The sequence below is a fragment of the Passer montanus genome, unplaced genomic scaffold (assembly GCF_014805655.1).
Source record: "Passer montanus isolate IOZ18808 unplaced genomic scaffold, ASM1480565v1 scaffold5, whole genome shotgun sequence".
Taxonomy (NCBI): domain Eukaryota; kingdom Metazoa; phylum Chordata; class Aves; order Passeriformes; family Passeridae; genus Passer; species Passer montanus.
This window is the reverse complement of record NW_024369929.1, coordinates 8315886-8338094: the sequence shown is the minus strand read 5'-3', so window position 1 is coordinate 8338094 and position 22209 is coordinate 8315886. Positions and strand designations below refer to the sequence as shown.

Here is a 22209-nt window from a genome sequence, read left to right as displayed (position 1 = left end):
AGACGTCACCTGTTTCACAGGGGGAAAAAAATCCATGTGTATTTTGTATCCATCCAGACATTTCATACTTACACATGAACAGAAGGGCAACAAATTGAGAATGCAAAAAAAACTTTATTAGCATAAAAAGTACATATTCAGGAATCAAAACTCAAATTCCTCCACAGCATCAGGCATGTTTGATACATATTTCTGTATCTGCTACAGCTGAAGGAAGTCCGGGTTGTAAGATGTCAGAATCTTAAGGTTGTGGGGGAGTTATTGTTGGGTTTTTCTTTTGTGCCTCATTTTAAGTTATGTAAACAACTCAGACTGAAACCTGTACAAGCAGAATATTAGCTATCTTTTGTACACCTAAAAGTTAAATAAAACCCAACTTCAGCAATACAAAAAGCAATATAAAAAAGCACTCATATGCATGACATGCATCAGAAGAAAATGTAGAAGAACATGGCAAGTAAGTGAACATGTATTAAAAGTTAGATCATACTGAAAATTCTCTGTAAAAGTCTGTATAGCTAGACATGAAAAACATGATAAAATTACTTGGTTCCCTAAGTGACCTATACAGCTGCATCTATTTCAACTTCATTTCACATGAATATATTAGAAAGATTAAGTAGTTAAAAGGAATAAGAAAAGTTTACTCAAGTTTCACATTTCAAGCTGCCTATTTAATAAGGTAACTAGACAGAGGTAGATATCCAGTATTAGTGGCCAAGCTACTCCAACAAGACCTTTAGCTATCCTGTCAAGCTTTTATACTCAAAGCCAATGTGAAAAGGCTTCATAGATGATGTCTTTCAAAAAGGCAGCCAGAAAACCTGTATTGCTGATGGAAGTAGTTTCAATTATCCTACTGAAAGTGAAGGGTATTTAAGAAGAAGACATTACCCAGACCATTATGAGGACACCACTTACCAAGCACTAGAGCTCATGCAGTCATTTTAACAAGAGTGACAGTGATTTGCTCATTTCCTATGCCTATTTTAGAAGCTGAACCATGGCTCCCTATTGTGCTCGTTCCTAGTCAAGGTAGGACTGCAGGGTGCCACGGCGGCGGATGTCACACGTCCAGCAGTGGAAGCCACCTCCCAGAGAATTGGCGTGGCGGATGTTCACTTTCACTGTGGAAATGCCTGCAAGAAGTGTACAAGGCACACTTGAAAATTAGATTCTCAACTTCACATGGCAAGCTCTGATCAGAACGTCAGATGATACTTTATCAGGTCACGTGGCTAGATGTAAATGTGGAAGGTATCTGCTACTAGTTTGTTAAGAATTTGTTTTCCCAAATTCTAGGCAGAGAACAAATACAGCTGGCTTGTCCATTCTGTGGTACCCTCAGGATTACACAGTGCCTGGAGCATAGCCAGTGTCTTATGTGTTATAATGTGCCAGTTATAAAAAGATAAATTCAGGTTTTGCAGTATGTAAAGAATCAGCTGAAATTCTGCTACAATATATGATCAGGACACATTTTCCTAAATATGTGTAAGCATTTATGATTCAGACACTGAATGTACTCTTTCAAGTGCGTGTCAAGAAAATAAGTATTCAAGGTAGATAGCTCTGACTCCCTTTTTCTCTGAAGGGGAAAAGAGGCTCTTACTACCTAGGTTAAGCTTCCTACCCCCTTCTTTTCAGCTCTGATGGATGTTTCAGCTGTGGCTCAGCTAATACAAAGTCCCAAAAGAAGGATCAGACAACTTCTTTCTGCAGAGTTTGCCTTTTTTGCTTCTCAGCACTTTCAGGAGCTCAGGAGCAGCTCTGTAGAATATCTACCTCCTAGCTCAGCAATACTTTTGTTCCCAGTAGACCCATCTCAGTCCTTCAAACTTTCTGACTACCAGAGTTTATTTAGAACTTGCACAGACTGTGAAGTTCAAGGGTAAAAGATAAGCCATGATTAGCATTAATAGCCTCATTCTTTAAGTACTTTCAAATATTTTTAAATCCTCAACTCTTTGCTCATGCAATAAAACAACCTAAGACTGAGCAGCTGTGAATAATAAGACTTCCACATTTTATATTCAAATACAGTTCTGTCACTGCATATCTGAAGGAATTCCACAGTATCATGAAGTTGCATCTCACAGGACTGAGATTCTCCTTAGGTGCACTGAACCTCTGCAAGACAGATGTTGACCTCAAACTGGACAGTTTACATTTAAAAAGCTCATTCAAAGGCATCCTAGCAAGAACTTCAGTTGCTGCTCATACCTTTATGTGCTGCAAGCTGTAGAGGGCAAAAGAAGACCATATTTCTATGGCTGAAGTATTCAGGAGAAAAATCACTGAATTATTCTTACTTGCTAATCCAGCTGTTTGAGTACATTTTCCAGTGCTGGCTGCTTTGAGTGAAACCTCCATTTACCCTGGCTGGTAGCACAATAATTTTCTTGTAAATGTGTGTAGAAGTGTGTTAGGACATACCCAGCTTTTCAAACATCTTCTGAATGGATGTCTCGTTGGCATCCACCATCACACGTTTCTCATCCAGCATTAGGACATTCATGGAGAGCCACTTAGAAGACATCCACAGTGGGTGATCTAAAACAGGAGAATAAACCTTGCACTGTACCAATGTTACTCCTCATTGTACCCTTAAGAGTACTCTTGGAATCCCTGGGGAAGGAAGGGTGACTATACCATCTGGGATGAGTGGCACTGGGGGTTGAATCACAGTCCAGCCAGCTTTCTTGAAGAGCTCAATCTGGAAGAGCAATTTAAATACATTCTCAAGAGGGTTCTTAGAGTATCACATGATGTCCTCCAACCTTTGCCAGATTCTCCCAGAATATTCCAATATGCATGACATCCCCTGCCCTCAGTTCACTATTCTGGCCCTCATTCAGGCTTCATCTACAAACCCAGCTTTCATACAAGCATTTTCTAAAAGTCTTTTTAGATTTTGCGTACCAATAGCATTTATTTCTATTGGTTTTATATATGTTAAAGACAAAAGGTAGTATTTGCAGTTTGGAGCTTGTTAAATGAAAGTATTGGTAACAACTGAAACACACTCAACTATCTTTTTTTTTATGTTATTTCTTCCTATATGGTTATAAAAGCCATTAATATGAGTTACACTGATGTTTCTAAAAACAAACCCATCAGAAATAACACAAAGTTACCTTCCCTTCACACTTTATAAGAAAACAATTACGCAGTTCATTTAACAAAGGGAACAATGTAAGGAATAATTTGTGTCTCTAAGATTTACACAATCAAGTTAAAATTAAGAGGAGGATAATTTTGGCAAAGGAGAATTGACTTTTCTTCATTGCCAGAATAGCTGGAGGAACTTTCGCGAGTGCTCCAGCGTTACCACGAGGCGGAGCTCCAATCCCGAACCCTTGACAGCCAGCCCGGCCTGCCAGGATTTCAGAGAAAAGCTCCCTTTCATCGGCACCGTGCAAGAAAAGCCCCCTTTCATCCGCACCATTCGCACACCCCCACCGCTCCCCGGTCACCCAGAACGGCCACACCACTTCTTGTGAAAGCAAGCTGCATTAATCTTTTCTATCTGCACAGGCAAAAAGTCCCAGAACATGTGTTCAATACAAGGAGACCAAAAAGAGCATCCTCTTCCAGGTAACACTACGAAAAACTGTGGAAGGGGAAAGGGGAGTTAAAAATAAGATTGTTTTTAAGATGATATTCTCGGAATGGATGCTGCAGGAGGCAGCAGCTCAATCAGAGCATTTGCACTGAGAGCACTTGCCCAGAGACCAGCGCTGCTTTCAGGAGCTCTGCTCTGGGCAGCACCCAGCTCTGTCCTGCTCAGGGTCAGCTCAGCCATTCCCCTGGGGCTGTACAGCCTCTAAAGCCACAGGGATCCTCACAAAAATCCTCGAGCTCTGCAGTGCAGTGACATGACTGTAACAGAGATGAGCTCTCGCTCCCTGGAAGGCTTCTGATCTCATTGTGCTGCTCAGCACTATTAGCTTTTTCTCAGTGCAGTAGCAGGTTTTATATTTTCTTCAGAAGGTATTCAAAGCTGAATGCCTGAGCAACTACCAGCTTCCTGCCATTGGTTCAATTAACACCAAAGGAGAGGCTTCCAAAATAGGAATAAAAAGGGAGATTTCTCATCTGAGCAGCAGAAGGCCTTCAGTTTCTCTTAGGATACAATTAAAGTATTTAAGCAGTTTTAAGTGTTCAGAGAAGTAGCATATCCCAGGTGCTTGCTTTGATACATCATTAAAAATTAGGTTACTTCCACCTATTTAACCATGGACCTAGGAAGCAGCACACAGTGGAACGTGTGGAATAGTAATCACCCAGCAGGGAATGCACCCAGCTGAGGGGTTTTTAAACACTAAACACTTTCCCCCCTTGTACACTCTCACCTGGTGGCAGGGACGGTCTGGGTTAGACAGCACAAGACCAGGCCCAATGATATTAAAAGTGGCATCAATGTGCATAGGGTTGGGATCCTTGAAGGATATTATGTGCACTCTGTAGTCTGGTGCGAGGTGTCGCCTCATCCATTCAATACCCATGTGGTTTGTAACCTGAAAAACAGGACAAATGAAGCTAGAATAATTTACTAGCCCAGAATATAAACTGCATCCAAGTTTACTTTGTCCAGGGTTTTATTTCTTTAAATATTTAAAGCAAATTTAAGAGAGAATTTTGTGCCTTCAGCTAACTCCTTACCTGGAAGGCAGTCTTATCCTGTATATCAAATATTCTACGAAGAGCAATTTCTTTTGCCAACTCTCTTATTTTAACACTGCTCAGGAATTTTAAAAGACAGAATACCAGTCACTAAGAGAGACAGCAAAGCTGCTGAAAGAAAGCTTTGTTTACCTGGCTCCTTTGTACAAAGATATCTCTTCCAGCTCTAATGAAGTCAGCAGCATCAAAGCATGGCTCAAATTCAGTAGTTACAAATTTTCCCTGAGCAGCCAGTTTATGCCTGTCTTCAACAGAGTGGATTGGATAATTCTAGTTGTAGAGAAGAAAACAACAACTTTAGGTAGGAGATGTTAAAAGAAAGTTCTCAAATAATTTGCTAGTGGGGAGTAATTTGAAATTAGGAAAATGTGTTAATATTGATAGCTAGTGTGTTCCTTGGAGGTGGTTTGGTTACTTCTTATTAGAATAGAAAAGAAAATCTAAATGTGGAAATAAAAGTGAAAGGCTTTAAGCACATTCAAGAATAAGTCATGAGATAAGAGACAAAAGTTATATCAAGAGATTAATTGCTCTTCAAAACCAGATCAAAAGCACTCATTACCAGTGGAGTTTAATACCAGTCCAACAAATCACTGCACACTGACAGAAATACTGGACTGGAAGCTATTTTCTAATGAATGTGGACTCCTCACTCTTCCATATTTTAGAATGGAGCAGAACTTCAAGCTAGAAGATGGATCTTTATTATTACAAATAATTTTAAAATTAAACAAGGCAATTCAGAACAAGTGAGATGTAAAAATCCAGCACAAATTAAAAATGCCACATAAATAATTACAGGCTCCAGAAGTTTTCTAATACTGAAGGTGACTCTTAGGTAATTTTGTTTAACAAAGTCTCCTTTGTATCACTGATGACACTGTTCCCAGAAAGCCGCAATCATTTCACAACTACATTTATTGTAAATGCTGTCACCAAGGTTCTGATGCATTTGGGGACTTATAGGAAACTACCAAAATTCTCCAAGTCAAAATTATTAGGAAAAAAATTAAGAAACTATTCACTAAAATATTTGGAAGGTAAATATAGTTTAGATCTTTCACTATTTATTTTATGTAATTTTCAAAATACCAATCATCGTGCAAAACAAGGATTACGAGAGGGGATTTTTTTCTGTGGCAAAATATATATTATTTCCCACTTTCCCAATGCACCCAGGACATATGGACATTCCCAGGGAATCTTTATTCTTGAAAGTCATCTCTGTGATGTTTTTCTAGCATTCCTTCCTCTTTAGTAATGCTCAGTTACAGCCAGTAACCAAAACAATTCAAAGCAGAGGAATTTAATAGACATAACTTCCTGTTCCTTGTTCTCCAACTGCACACACTGAGTTTCAGCTGGAAAGTCTGCAGCATGTTTGCATACACTAGAAAAAAAACAAATTTCCAAATTTTCCAGTTTTGTGACATTCCCCCTCACTATTTTGTGAATCCTAAATATCAGGTTGAAACTATCAACAAAATTCTGTGTAAGGAGAACTGAAGTTCTGAAGGAAAATTAGAACAGTACCTGATCATAGAGTTCATCTGCCATTGTGGGTTTTGGGGCAGTTGTCCACTTAGCACCACTGTTGAAATAATCTTTGATTAGTCGCCTGTAGGCCCTGTACTCAAAGAACCGAGCACGCCAAGCCATAGGTGCTTCAATAATCTCATTTCCCACCACTAACAGGATGTCTCTTGGCATGGCACCATACATACCTGAAAGGAAAGTGGCCATTAATGAGACAAATATGCCTTTCTCAGCTCTTTCTGCTCAGGCACTTTTCCCTTTCTTTTAACCATTATTTCTATCCAAAATAATAGCAAAAATAATGCTTAGCAATGTGAGGAATCCAGCACATAATATCAGGTCCTTACATTCTTCAGTAATTTTTCAAAGTAATATGTTTCATTCAAAATACATGGAAGGTTTGCTACAAAGCCTCACTTAGATTCACAGCTAGATGAAAGCCATCCACCATCAAGCCTCCACTTCATAACTTGGCTAATGAAAATTAAGTAGACCAACACTTCTGCATTACCCAGATGACTTTAAAAAGTGATGATGGGAAGCACATTTTTCAAGTGAACAGCATTTCTTTACATACTATCCTTTTAAAAAGTAATAGCTCAGAGGAGGAATTTGATGGAACACAGAACTAGTGCAGAAAGCAGTCCCATTTGACTTTTCCTTAAGGTTATCTGTTCCTCAATGAATTTGAATTCCACTAGAAAAAATTAAAAATATATTTTACATGGTGAGTCAGTGTGCTCTCGCTGCAGGTAACCATACATGGAGGAATGTGTGTAGCTAAAGGAACATTCAAATTTCCTTGACACTAGTCAGGAACTTCCTGGTAAAGTGTTGCCTCCAACTCCAATAGTTTAAGGTGGATCCAACTCCAGGATCCAACAAAGAGCTGTCAAGAGGGTCAGAGGGACTTTGAGCACTTGACTTTCAAGGAGGAGACAAAGCAGAAACATTCTACAGCCACTTTGAGGGCCATGACAGATTAGCACTTCCTGGCAGTGGCAGTGACAACACAGAGAGGGAGCCTGGCAAGAGGGGCTGGTGTGGAAGCTCAGGCTGGGTGTCAGGCAAAGGTCTTCCATCAGGAAATTCACCCAGCACTGAAGCTGGTCACCAAATCAGGTGGCAGAATCTCCATCCCTGGAGATCTTCCAAGTCTTAGCTACAGAAAACAGTCATTGACCTCACTTAGAGCTGGTGATAATCCTGTTCCTAGCTGGAAGGTAGACTAGATAACATCCAAAACATCTCAGACAAGAGCTAAACAGACAAGACCTTCAATAATGGAAAAACATTTACCTGTAGACTCAAAATCAGGTGTTTTATACTTCACAGACCAGTCAATTGGATCAGGCCTCTTGACAATAACACCTTCTCCCTTCAAAATATTGCACATCTCTTCAATTTCAGCAATAGCTTTTTTTAAATGGTCTTTGGGGAAACCCTGGCCTCCAAATTTCTGGTAAAATCCCCAATATTTTTCATATGTGTTTGCCTAGAACAAAACACATGAAGTGACAAAGAATAAGCACGAGTTATTTTTGAGTGAAATAGATGCATAAGATACAATTGTTAAAGTTTCAAGTTTCTTGTTCTCGATCCTAGTGTGTTTGAGTGTGCATTTTATCTGTTCCTGCAATATTTTGACTACATTCAGTAAGTATTGAGTGACGAGTGCTGCCAAGTGGCCATTTGGTCCCTGTTACAGAACACTTTGCAAACACCAAAGATGGCAAACACTGTAGATTCTCTATTTAATAAGGGTATCAGACGTGTTTTTAAATTAAAACAACCTTGAGCTCATCTGCAAAATGCACACATCTGTAGTCACCTTCTTACAATCTCACTTCAGTAATGTCACAGCGGTGACATCAGAAATTCTAAAGCCATCCCAAGTACAGCTAACATGCTTTGTTTGCCAGAAGGGACTGTACTTCAGGTGCAGCAGCAGTCTGGAAGAGGCAAAAGATGCTAAATTCACCTGCCAGGGTTGGATTAAAGCATGTTCAACATTTACAGACCTAAATCCTCTGCTGAAATGCTGTGATAACATTCTTAAATTAAAAACAAATTCAAAAGAATGGAAAATTCATAATGGAAACTAATTTAATAACGGAAAACAAATTCAAAATAATGGAGGGACAGCAAGGGGCTGCAGAAGAACCTGCCCTTCCAAACAAGGGGTTGTCTCCTGACATTGCAGTCCTGACCACCTCCCAGAACACAATGTTCCCCCAAAAGCAGAGTGATGGTGTTCCTTTGTGCTGCCACTGAGCCCTGAGCAGGCAAGGCCATCCATCTGAAAGCAGGCCTGATCCCCTTTAACAATCCAGGCTGTTCCCTCTGCTGTTTCTGGAGATTTGCTCATGCTATAGAAGTGAGAGAGAAGGAAGAAAATTCAGCCTTAACATTTACACAGAGAGCCTCAGCATGCCCATCCTGCTCCTCCTGTACTGAAACTTCTTCCCATCCTTCCTGAGGGAATTTGTTCTTTTTCTGTAAGTGAGGTCCTGGGTAATTTGAGCACCTCAAACTTGCCAGCTGGCCAGAAGTCACACGCAGATCACATGAAGTGCTCAGCATTCCTATGGAGACGTGTTCTGCTAATGAGATAAATTCATCCTAGGGGTTGAAGCTGGTTATTTTCAGAGCCAGCCATGGTGTGTGTGAATACCATCAATCCCTAAGAGGTGCAGCTCCTCTCTGCTTTTTTTCAAACCTGAGGAACCACACTTGTGTGGCACTAATGGGATGGTGTAATCTAAAAGTCACAACAGAATAAAGGTTAGCACTGCAACACTACTCATATTCCCTGCCTTCCAAATAGCTGGGACATGTATTTCATAGCAAGGCAGGGCTGACATTTCAGGCCCCTTTGGCCATAGACATACAAATCTGTTCAGAATGTTCAAAAAGGACCATGGATAGGACACAGAAAACACAACATTTAAAACAAACTATTTCTTTTCAGAAATAGTATTTTAGGAAAGATTGTCCTTAAGAAACAGCATTTTTGTTCCTTATAGTTGCTATTTACTTTAAACATTTGTCATGGAAAATAATTGCCATTATCAAGATGTACCATGAACCTCGTAAAGACAGTTAATAAATTTAGGATATTAAAACTTAAATTCAGATAAAAATTCTTTTTGCCTTATTCAGTAGTAAATACATGCACACACTCTCATCTTCTTACTCAAGATATAAGGATCTGTGTTAATAATACTCCTCACCCAAAAAGCATTCTTATTCACAAAATGTACTGAAAAGCACTGCAGTATACAAAGCTATAAAGTTCAACTGCTTGACTCAGCTGCTTCAGAATACATCTCAGTTGTAGGATTTCTCACGGCAGTGCTGATTCAAACAGGACATCTTCCTAATTAATGTTAGGATTTTTCAAGTTTTCAAATATTGTATTTACCTCTATACAGCCTGTTTCAAGCTCTGGAAAGGATATGCAATTAAGTATCAGCTCATTAATATTCATCAGAGATGCAGGGCTCCTTATTCAATTCCTTCCTTCCACCTTCTTATGCCAAGCACATCATTCCCACATCACAGCAAAAACACTTGAGTATACCAAACCCTTGTCTCAGAGTAGAAAAGAGTGCTGAATGCAGCCATACTTCCTGCATTTAAATATTTAGCAAATAAACACTCATACAGTCTTAAACCACAATCTCAACACAAGTATTTACCAAACTGCTATAATTTGAGATACATTTTTTGGAGTGTCTCAGGTCCAAAGCTTCGAATTTTCCTCCTAAGTGTAGAATTCATCAGTTTTAAACAAAAGCTTCGAATTTTCCTCCTAAGTGTAGAGTTTTAAACTGCATTTTTTTCAAGCAGTGCCCCTCATGCACTCAGCACATGATAACCATGAGCTCTAGTTTTGCTGCTCTCAGGGGCAGGAACAGGACACACCTCACCTCTTGGCCACACGGAGATTTAAACAATCATGAATCTATTAATTAATAATAATAATGTCAAGATAGGACTGGATTATAACTTGGATTATTCAGCAACACCCTCCCAGTGTTACTGTTGCAGTTTCTACAGCAATATTTAAGACAAAAGCAGAGAAAATTAGAGGGAACCACATCTCAAATTGGCTCTGTTCCCATTACTTGTTGTGGACTTGGCAGTTGACATAGAGTTAAGATTTAAATTTGCTTTAAGTCATAGGTATTTGAATTGCAGAGGTAATCCTATACTTTGACATTCCTCACTGAGCTTTTGATATCACATGTGAAATTCTGAAATTTCACATGTGAAAGTGAAATTCTGACCTATTGTGAGTAGTTATGGCTTAACAGGCAGTAAAACCTGTACAGCAGGTGGCACTTCAGCAAGTTAGACACTTGAAATAATTTTTTTGTGTGCTAAATTAAGCCCCTAACCAATACTTAGGAGCTGAATTTTGCCTCATTTAATATTACAATGTAAAATGTTAGATTTTTTTTCCTTACTCTTTCTGTACATTCATTATGCCAGTCCTACATAAATGCACATACATACCTAAGGGAAGAAATTCTTCTGTACAAGTCAATATCTCAAACTGCAGCTAAACAACCATTTCCAGCAGTTTAAACTTATTTTCAGTATCTTTGTTTGCCATTCTTTCAATGTCAGATAAAAATTCTTTTTTTCTTTCCTTTTTTTTTTAACTGAGTCAACTTTGTCAGGCTATCCTTTAAATTTTTCCTAAGGTCTCTTGGGTAGAAGCCATGAGCCAGCTCATTTTGCTGTGACAGCCATGGATTACGTTCTGCCCTGCAGGTAGTGCTGTACTGTAACAATGAAAGGCTCAAGAACATGCTCACAAATGCAGGTCACACACACACTCAGCAACTTTAAAGTCCAGGTGAAGAACACAAAAATCTGGAGCAAGTCCACTATTTGAGTATTACTGTTTTAAATGCAAGATTCCAGAGAACAAAGAATCAAGAATTTATTTAGGTTGCTTATGCAGTTTTAGGCACAGAAAAATGCTGAAATAACAGTGGACTATGTATTTCCACACATAATTTACTGTAGCACACAGAAGCTTCAGTAAACTACTTCAGAGCTGTCTGACACAAGAGTCCTGTTGGTCTACAGCTACAGAAATCAATCTTGCTCAGACTGTTAAGCAGCAAACAACAGGGTTTTTTTCAAGTTGTAACCCTACTGAGCTTCCAGCCAAATTAAAGTTTCATCAGTACAAACATCTCAAAAGTTTGTGTGTGTACTTTGACAACATCGGGGCTATATTACCTATATTAGAGGTTGTCTCTGCTAGTGACTTGTGTGAAAACAGCTAATTCAGTTGAAAGTCCAAAGAAAAAAGCACATCCCTCACCAGCATGGCCATGCTGTAAAGTTTCACAGATGTAAACTACTACCTTGAAAGAAGAATTCCCAAGAGTAAGCACTACACCTTATGCATGTTAAAGCTTAAGTAAATTTTAGGTATAAATTCCACATTTTCTATTTAAAGTTAGTTTTTATTGTTTACCTTAACCTCCACAGAAAAAGGCGGGACACAAGCATTTTCAGCCCTTCCCACAATGACCTCTTCCAGTGGGTCCCATTCATTGTAGGAGCAAACAAGACAGTCCTTGGGCACAGGGCTCGCAGCCTTGTCATCAGCAGCACAGGTGTTCTGGGAGGCCGCAGCTGCCTGGGTGCTCTGCAAAGTTCGCTGCACCCATCCTGTAAAGGCTCCTCGAAGCTTCAAATAAAGACAAGAACGAAAATTATGCTTCCCTTACAAAAGACAAAAAGCTATGGCTCAGCCCATAAATGCCTTAACACTCTAATCCCAAAGCAGTGGATGTATTAACATACATTAATCCCAAAGCAGTGGATATATTAACATACATTAATCCCAAAGCAATGCATTTGAACTTTTAACAGAAACACGGCTTGTCACAGCCATTCTAATTTATTCACAGCCTAGCAGATGCTTAAAGGAAATCCTGCCTTTTCAGGTACACTCAGTTAGGAAGGGCGAGGAGGAGATGGGAGCACGGCACTGCAGGCTGGGGCGGGAGGATGCTGGGGGAACCTCAGCCCGGCCCCGCGCGGCACCAACCCTGGAGCCGATGTAGTGCGCTGCCTCGGCGCCCCGGCTGCCCCCGCGCAGGCACCGCACTCGCAGCATCGCCGCCGGCCGCACACCACGGGACGGGACGGGACTGGACGAGACGGCACGGGACAGCACGGGCCGGCTCCGCTTTATGTGCGCCCGGCCCGGCCCGCCCCGCCCGGGGGCAGCGCCCGCGGGGCCGGGCGGGGCCGGCTCGGCTGCTCCGCTCCGCTCCGGGCTGCGCTCCTCCGCTCCCGGCTGCGCTCCCCCCGGCTCTGCCCGGCACGGCTCCCCAAGGCTGTGCCCGGCTCGGCTGTCCCGCTCCCCGCACGGCTCTGTCCGGCCTGGCTCTGCCTGGCTCGGCTGCCCCGGCTCTGCCCGCCCCGGCTGTCCCGCTCTCGGCACGGCTGCCCCAGAATCGGCTCCCCCGGCTCTGCCCGGCACGGCTCCCCCCGGCACGGCTCCCCTCCGGGCTCGGAGGCAGCCCCGGGAGACGCAGCCCCAGGGATAACTGACTCCTTCCAACGCACCTGGATTTCCTTTCCACGAAGGGCTCTTCAGCAGCGACCTGGCTTGGACAAAGTCACGTTTTGAAATTTTTCTCCAAAATGTGTCCGAAGTGCATCATATGGTTGGTTTTAGTCGTCAAGTACGCATATTCTTCATTAAGCCTGTAGTCGACAAATTTAACTTTACCAAAATTCCAGTATTTCATACATTAGGAATTCAGACCTCTAGACTACAACCTAAAGAGTTTGTGATTCACCTAAAAAAATATTTGAATTTTTTAATTACTGAAGGGGTGTTTCAAGAATATCCCAAACAATTTCGAATTCTGGCTTCTCAAAATCCATATTATGATGTGATGAAAAGCTGTCCTAAAATGAAAACATAAACTGGTTAGGTCCTAGTAGACCAGTACATGTTTCCCTGCAAAACCTCTCCATGATAAAATAAACAGACTTGTGTTCAAAAATACCTCTATCTCAACAGAAACAGTCTACAAGAAATGTGTTTGCAACCAGCTCTACTCATATTTAGTATATCCCACTTAGCCTATTCTATATTTGCTCTACTTTGCACATAAGTTCACTTCAAATAATTTCGCTTTTCCATGTAAAAAGCAGACATACCAAAAATCACTCTAATCCAAATGATTCTGTTTAAAGCTGTAAAAAATCCGTATCTTTCTTCCAACATGATTTTTGGTTCTGCCTTTATCATCCACGCAGTGCCTTGCTCAATACTCCTCCAGCCTATGCTCTGCTCTCCAGAGCTCCTACACTGGGGCTTGAACAGACACAATATTTAATATTATTTCTACATGCACAATTGCAGGCAGTGTTGGTGAACTCAGCACACGTATCTATAGCAGGAAAAGGTAACCATCACTAGTGGTTACATATATTAAAACATAAGTTATGGTCTTAGATTACAGCAAATCAGCCACAGTTTTAACATGCCTTAGATACACAAGTAACTGTGTTTTATTCTATTAGGTAATTATTCATTCAGCAGTTTGTCTTTTTGGCACAGGCAAACACTGCACCTTCCCAGGACAAATAACACAGTATGAGTTCTTCATGAACTTACACAGTTCTCAGAGAAAAGTTAATTATTTTAAGTGGCAAAATACCAAGTATACATTACTCTGTTTCATACAACTGCAGAATTTTCTTATAACTCACTCAGCTTGTTAGGACTCATTTGTAACATAATTCCATCAAACACTATTTTTGTACCAGGGTTATTTTTTCAAGTTTCAAAAAGAAATGTTCTTGATGTTTTTTTTTTAATTCCTAGTTACCTTTTTTTGTCATCTAATAATAAATAAAAAAATTTTAAACCCATTAAGTTTATGCTAATTCTGCTCAAATTCTTGCTTTTTGATTCAGTTGATTTTGCTAAGGTCACTCTACTCACATTGACCTAAAAAAATTAATGATTGGCTTGTGGCTAAATCCAAAGGTCTTGCTTCCTTTTCTGTCGTTTTCAACTTATCAGCTAGTTTTGGACCTTTGAATCATTCTTTATCAACTCAGTTTACATAGTTTTTCTGACTGCACAACATTTCTTTCCCCACTTACTACATAGCTCTGATGCTTTATAGAGTCCTCACCATCACTGCAACAAGTTTTTGCTGAATGTTCTAACATTTTTTAAAATTTTTCTTCTGGGTTGGATTTGTTCTGCTCAGAATTATTTTTAGTGGAAACATTCTTTCCCATATCTCATAGGTCTCTCTTCCTTTTTTATGGGTAGCTCCTCATGGACACAAACCAATCTTCCCCTCAGTACAGTCAAAGCAGATTTATTTTCCTTTTCCTAACTGGCACATTTGCAGTCTGACCATGAAGCTTTGGCTCGTGGTAAATAGCATTTTCCTCCCAGCCTTTATACTGACCATCTGACCCCCAGACTGCCCTAACCATCCACAGTGCACTCTAGAGCTATCACTACACTTCTGTCCTCACTTGACCATCTTCTGGATCACCAGAAAAAAACCCTCATTTGTCTCCTTAGGCAGTTACTTATTGTTTCTTTGCTCACATCTTTTTATTCCTTAACATCAAATACAGGCATCATCAGTTTGCATTTGTGGTGTGTGAAAGTGTCATTCCTCACAGGTCCCTCTGGCATCAAAACCAGAGTCCTCTTGCTTTTTGCACGGTAGGCAGCAATTTATTCCTCTACTTCTACAAGAAGGACTTGATCTAGCAGGGTACATTTTAATAGAGACATAAATCAAGGAGCACAACACCAGCAATGATTATTCAGATTTAAAGACAAGTTCATTCATTCAAATACAAGAGTTTATGTGAACCTGAAGTTGTCTAAGCAGCCATGGATCTTTTCAGATCAAAAATCTTTTATAAAGATCACATGGTTAGTTTTATTACACAAAATTGCTAGAATTATTGTAACACCTTGAAAGCTCATCTCACTAACCAAAAGCTTGCCAATTATTTTTAAATTATGTGCTGATCTAGTAAAGATACTTCCTTTCTCTGCAAACGTCACCTTAGTATGGAATTTTAACTTGAAACGGAAGAAAGAGCTTCCCATTTCTATGAATATTAATTAGCAAGTTGTGGCTTTTTTTAAAGGGGCTCTATGCATGTTTTTTAATAGTCTATCCATCATTTTTAAATGACACAAGGTGCATTGAATGGCTTATGTAGAACCACCTCATTCTGACATCTAGGTAATGCATAAAACAGAGTAGGTCCAGCTACTGAGGAGCAACATTCTAGCCCAACAGCCTGAGAGAATAAGATAAAACGTAGTAAAACTCGAGTTTAAAACTACAGAACTACGAAAAGCAACAGGAGACACAGCAGAGAGAAGTCATCCTTGGCAATAAAACCAGAGTTACTGATGTTCAAAGTATGAACTCATCTATGTTCAAAGTATGAACTCATACTGTTTTAGAACAGTATCTTGTCTTAGCTTCACCTATCCAATCTCTAACACATCTCTAGTAGAAACCAGAAGTCTCAATGGGTTTTATTACTGCTTAGATATGAATTTCCATCGCCCAGTAACTGAGGTCCTCAATTGTTTTTTCAGTTTGTAGTGTGATACAGCAACAAGTGTGACTTGGGAGATATGATATTAAAAGCTAAGGAACAGCCTACCCTTTCTTACCAGTATTTCTGTTATATTACTGGTTTTAATAAAATTGGTAAATCTAGGTTAGCTGGTCCCAACATTTAGATCTACTCAACAGTTTTTACGTTACTTAGAGAAACTTAATCTGCTCAAAAAGACACACACAAGAGAATTTGGTTCCTTCCTTCTACTGCCTTGTCAAGGATACTGCTTGCTAAATTCCAACAGACTATCACCCCCAGGAAGAGAATTTGGCCCAGCAAATCTTATCTATTAGCTATCAGAAACAACACAGAAGAGCAGAACCCAGTATGCTTCTTAGAAAGCAAGTTTCAAACTTCCTGAAGTTCAAAAGTCTGAACTGTTCCAAATGGAAAGAATAAATGTATCTCAAAACATTAAAACTGCAGTTTTGGCTACAGAATGGAACACCCCTGTGAGCACAAGAGCTAAGATGCAACTGATCTCCTATATTTTCATACAATTCATATGGTAAATGATAAATCAGAAACATAAACTTTTATTTCCTACATTCACATTTACTACAATCACAGATGAAAGTTTATAAGGAATCTCTATTATGTGGGTACACTGCTATCTAATAGCTCTTCCCCTTTTTGCTAGGGCATTTCAGGGGTCTCTTTATTCCTATCCAGCTAGCTGTTATCATGAAATTCACAGAAGCCTAAAACTACTGAGACCTATGACCCTTTCCCAAATGTGCCTGAAAGCAGCCAGCAGGCTCGAGTTGCAGAGAGGGAAGGAGAGAGCAGACACATATAGATGCACATACACAACCCATGGCCATGTAACCTCCTGTTCTTGGAAGCAAGGCCAAATTATTGGACTTCCTCGTCTTTGAGAAATCAAACCTTCCTTGGTGAAAGTAAATGACTTCTGTAGATGTTTTCTGCAGTAAACTTAGGTAGCAATAGATCCAATTGTTCTAAGTCTGTTGGTATGAGGCAATTCTTAGTGCATTATTTTATATTATTTAAGCAAACATTGCTCTTCATATCTATTTGTTAATTTAAAAAAATTAACTGCAAAATGCAATCAAAAACATATATGACACATTTCAACGTATATAACTCAAAATAATATATCGATGTTAAAATGCATTGCACTGAATTTCAAGCACATCTGATAACTTAGGAAATAATTTAACTCCTTTTTTGGGAACCAAGTAGCTGGAATGCTGAAAGGATATAGAGAAATGCAGTTCTGTAGCCCCACTCAAAGTAAGGCTCTGTAACTGAGCCAAGAAGACAGTACAGGTAGGAGAGGTGCATAAACATGAGGGGCAGGGCATCAGCCAGTGAGGAAATAGAAGTTGCAATGAAATAGAAAACACAGTGACAGAGCCATGGTGAGATAATTGCTAGACAAAATTTTTGGCTTAAAAGTAAAAAACTAGTTTGGGACTTTGAGCAAATAAAATAGTCCTTGTTGACTGAATCCACCTGATTTCAGGAAGATAAGAGTTTCCACTGTCCTTCTGGCCAATCATAAACTATGTTACATCAAAGAAATGACTGACTTAATAATTAATTTCTTTTCCTCCCTGAGTTTGCAGAAATCTACATTCTGATTAGCTGCACTGTATGTGCAAATAAAGATGAATTTCAGCATACATATAAATGCCTGTTTTAATTTTAGATGTCGTGTTTCTATTATAGAAAGGTGACAGAGCTGAATGAAGTTCTATGAAGGCAAAGGAATTGGTGGCCATAATCCCTGACATTTACACTCTGTCATTTCCAGAGGCAGTGCAGTGCTGACTACTGAAAAATGCTGGAGGTTCATGCAGCAAGAGGCACATCACTTGGTGGGATAGATTTCGTTCAGCCCAGTATTTCCATGCATACAGTAACACGATCTGCCAGCATTTTCTAGGGTCAGTACTGTGACAATACTTTCTCTCAGGGCTGCCAAGTGAACTTCATGGCTCTAGGACATTTGAAATTTCTTTAATCTCAAATGTATGGTCTTGCAACACAGCCCGTTGTACGTAAGCATTTAAAATTTGAAAACTGCTTCATATCTTTCTTGAAGAATATTTATAGAAATTGTTAATATAGCTTTGCTGTGCCCCTGAAATAACAACTGCATTCAGCTTTCTGCTCACTCACACTAGTTAGAATTGCAGCCATATCACATTATACAAATTCTGGCTCCTTTAACCATTGTGTGAGTGGCAACTGTAAGCAACCTACTACTCTCGTAATTAGAAGGGTTTTGTTCATGTGAAAGGGGCTGAAGTACCCTTGCACTAAACCTGATGGCAGAGCTCATCTATTCACTTTGCTGCTGCCCAGGCAGCAGGCTGTGAGAGCAAAGCCTCTTCCTCCACCCCTCTTTCTAGGAAATCACTGTTCTTTGATAAGCACACCCTGTCATTTGATGCTGCTCTTGGCAGCAGCTGTGAACATTGCTCATACCGTACTGCCTTTGAAAATTTTCCTGAGTATAATCTTGCCTTGATGGTAGGATAGCAACAAATTATACAACGAGGATTTGATTTGAGTGTCTCCCTCAGAGGATTTAATAAATTCATGGAGAGTTTTATGCTGAATCTGAGTCAAGCTTAAGTGAGTGGTTAAAAAACAACACTGGATTTGGACACATGGATGTCAATTACTCTTCCATCATAAATGAAGAAAAAATAGCAAAGTCAAAATTTGGTGGAAATTAGTACTGTAAAATTCTCAGCTAAGCTTTCTGCTTAATCCTTACCCTTTCTTGTCCCCATGGTCACTCCAGTTCTTGACAGGTGATTTCTCAGCAGACAAGAGAGCAAAGAGCTTGCTGTGACTGGGGTGCCTGTACTAACCCAGCTGACTGAACTCTGAGCTAACTCTGCTGGTGTAGCACTGGAATGAGCTTTATTGTATGTCTGATGAACCAACAGAATACAAAATCTATTCATGGGATGGAAGCATTTTCTGCACTTCATAAAGGAGAACTGAGAAAGGCTCCTTTAGGAGGTTCTCTACGAGGAGAGGAGATACTGCCTGAGCTTTGACAGCTCCCTCCTCTGATTCTGGAGAGCACATCTGTTCTGATGAATACCAACCACGTCTATCCAAGAAAGATGAGGATGGGCTCAGTGCCAAGAATTTAGTTAAAATCCAGCACCAGGAATCTCTCACATGTCACTGCAGAATATTAAAATTTTGTTCCTAGAATTTCATAGCAGTTGCTTCTAACACCTCTGAAACAGAAAGATGAGTCTCACTGTGACTCAGACAGCTTCACCTAGAATTTCTTTAGCCAGTCATAAAAGAGCAGAGAGTTAAATCTAACCTCACCACTCAATCTAAAATAGTTGAAGAATTTTAGCTTCAATAGCCTAGAAACCACAATAGTGTCAAAGATTCCATCCTCTGACCAGTGGGCTAAATGACAGGTCATGATTTGGAGTAGCTGAGATCCATAGTTAATAAATGCATACCCAGTAACAGCATTGTCATTTTGTGCTACCCTAGTCACACACCTCTCATCTTCTGTGGAGTGTGGCAGATTGCCTCTATGTCTCCACTCTTAACACACAAGTCTGTACTGTCTATATGACTTTGTCTAATGAGTCATGACATGTTTATTCCCAGCCATGTTACACCATTTTATCTTTCAAAAGCAATGTCATTAACATAAAGGAACATAAAGGAGCTTGTAACGAAATGTAGCAAAGTAAAGGCACCCTGTAGTATCTAAATTTCTAGATTTTAGGAGGAACCTGGGTAATACACTAGACAAGACTTCCTTGGAAATTCTGTCCCTTTAGAAGGAGGCTTTTTTTGAGGTTGGGGATTGCAAAGTGTTCCAGTGATGAAAATCAGCTGCAACTGGACCAGCAAGTCAACTCCCCTGGCTGACCTACTAGAAATCCTGTTGCATTACAGATTTGTGAGCATCATCCTCAGAAGTGGGGACACATATGGAAAAATACCAATAAACTGCTGATGTAAGCACAGTTTCAGTAGTGCCAGAGCATGTATGTACTGACCTTCATCTCCTGAACCTCTGCCAGGCACCGAGGGGGAAAATGGAAGGGCTTGAACTCTGCTGTGAGTAGATTTGTTGATTTATCTCTGCACAGACTGCAAACCTGGTTCTTCTATTTACAAAAATTATTTTGGTTAATAGATACTTTACACTCCTTCCCAAGTGGGAAGGGAACAGAAGAAGAATTTGAGACGTAGGTATGTAGGGAAGGGATATTAAGCTTATTGTTTCCTTATTCCTTCCTTTGTATTAATCCTAGTATTGGTACTAATATGACTCCTCAATAAGCCAGTTCTACTCAGTGATTCAACAGAGAACTCACCCCAAAAATACAGTTTTTTGCTGGCATAGTGAATCCATCAATAAACTGTCAGAAGGGCATCAGAGGTGGTGCAAGGGAAGCAGTGGAACTAGCAGGTCACATAAGGAGGACAGGGAACCAGAATGACCCCTTTTGGCAGCAATTAATTAGAGCAGGTCAACCTGTCTCATCTGATTGAAAGCTTAGAGAAAAACTGTGGTAAATCTGCAAATAAACCCTTAGTAGAAACTGTAGTAGCTATTAATTTAAAAGGTCACAGAAGGACATTTGAAACTAAAAAATGAAGCTTGAAGGCTTCAATTTAGCAATCTTGAAAAATACCCAGCTGGGATTTTCCATGGGAATGGTCAGGTGAAACAAATAAAGAAAGAACAAACCCAGCTGACCTGTTACACAGGTTCACTGAAGCCACAGTCACCCAGTCTGAGTCCCATCTCTCTGCCATTCATCAGTCATTAGGTAAGTGTTGCTTTGTGCTATGATTATTGTCCCTTGAGCTGACTGGAATGGTGCATTCTGATTTGAACAGTGAAGGCTCCTGTTACACCATAACAAAACAGAGAAAAGAGAAGAGGCTCTCTGTACTGAAATGCTGCAGCCTGGAGCATCCTATGTCAGCCAGCATGGGGAGTGCTGGGCTTTCCCATGCTCTCTAAGTACCTTTCTATTAATTAACTGTACATTGAGCCTGAATCCAAACTTAACACAAACTTTCAGTTACTTGTTGCCCTCTGGTGACATCTCGTGGATCACAGCAAGATGTCTTTGCCTTTTGGCAAAACCTGCAAAGCCTTGAGCTGAAAACCTCTGTGAGAAACATGTAGCTGGAGAAGAGTGGAAAATGTTTATGTCAAGGAATAGCTTAGAAAAACATTGCACATATTGTGCCAAAGCTGCTGAGCAAACCAAGTATTTATTGTGTGAAGACTTACAAGTTTTAAACCAAATTAGCCCTGAATAATAGGGCAGATAATGGTCCTTCAAAATGTTACATTCACAATAAATAAACATGAGGGTTTCAGCTCTCCAGGCTGCTGATTACAACTCCCTACTGGAGTTACAGAACTAATGCCACATCCCATGTTAGAAAGTCAGAGATGTAACTGAAGAAGAAAAGGTTACACAGAAAAACTTCTTCAGAAAGCCCATTGAAGGACCACAGCATAAAACTGCTACACACCCTGAGCAGGAAGCTGGAATTAGTTATGGAAGTTCAGCAACGCTTTGGAAATACTGTCTGTGACCCCAGCTAAAGGGTCTACTAATTTCTCCTACTTTTCCCAGGCAGTTGCCATCACATATGAACCTCCCAAAAATGTTCTATAGTGTTTACACCTGTGAAGCAACTTCTAAAAAATTCCCGTGGCACCAGTTTGAAACAGTAGCTCTGTTACAGGAGAAGTGTAAAATCCTTCTAATTTATCCAAATGCTAATGCCTAGTGATAGTCCAAATTTATCCTAGACATAAACCAGTTAATTTTCACCCCTGCCAGCTCCCTGAACAGCTCCTGACACAGTCCCAGGTGTTCCAAGGCTGGCTCCTGGGAGCAGTGTGGGAGCAGGAGAGTCGGCCCTGGCTGGGCCACCCCAACCCAGGGGCTCAGGTTGCAGCTGCAGGGAGGTGTGAGCACCCCTGAAGGGCAAGGATCTGTCCTGCACACCCAGGGCTGGGGCTGCACTGGAGCTGGCCACAGCTCGTCTGGCAGCAAAGGGAATTTATCCTGCAGGGGAAAGAAAGTCTGCAGTGAAAAAGTTTCCTGGCAGATCAATGACCTGAATCCGCTCACCTAGGGGTGGAAAGTATCAGATTTGACATAAAAAGGCAGTAGAAGGCTGAACAAGAGAGAAGGAATTTGTCCCCTTAGTGGCATATAGCAAAATATAAAATAATTATTTTTTTAAAAGTAAGAAAGGAAAAGCCATCCTTATTCACAGTAATGGCTGTTTAGAACCAACAAGTACTGAGTCCTGGTC

At 40.3% G+C, this 22209-nt stretch overlaps 1 protein-coding gene across 1 annotated transcript; it reads right to left on the bottom strand.

Moving 5' to 3' along the window:
• Nucleotides 1–94: 94 nt before the first annotated feature.
• Nucleotides 95–12447, bottom strand: GATM (glycine amidinotransferase). Its single transcript, XM_039722741.1, has 9 exons — nt 12302–12447; nt 11723–11938; nt 7522–7717; nt 6220–6410; nt 4819–4956; nt 4356–4520; nt 2653–2716; nt 2437–2553; nt 95–1139 (listed from the first exon to the last, which is right to left on the bottom strand). The coding sequence occupies exons 1-9, from the start codon at nt 12368–12370 to the stop codon at nt 1027–1029; spliced, it is 1269 nt and encodes a 422-aa protein (XP_039578675.1). The 5' UTR covers nt 12371–12447; the 3' UTR covers nt 95–1026.
• Between the last annotated feature and the right edge of the window lie 9762 nt (nt 12448–22209).

What these genes read in the sequence shown, in the direction of transcription:
- GATM (XM_039722741.1), bottom strand. Translation starts at nt 12,370, where the DNA reads ATGCTGCGAGTGCGGTGCCTGCGCGGGGGCAGCCGGGGCGCCGAGGCA. An exon ending in ACCTGATTTTGAGTCTACAG is followed by an intron (nt 6,411 to 7,521) that starts GTAAATGTTTTT and finishes CTTTCCTTTCAG; the next exon opens with GTATGTATGGTGCCATGCCA. An exon ending in CAGATGAACTCTATGATCAG is followed by an intron (nt 4,957 to 6,219) that starts GTACTGTTCTAA and finishes CTCTACAACTAG; the next exon opens with AATTATCCAATCCACTCTGT.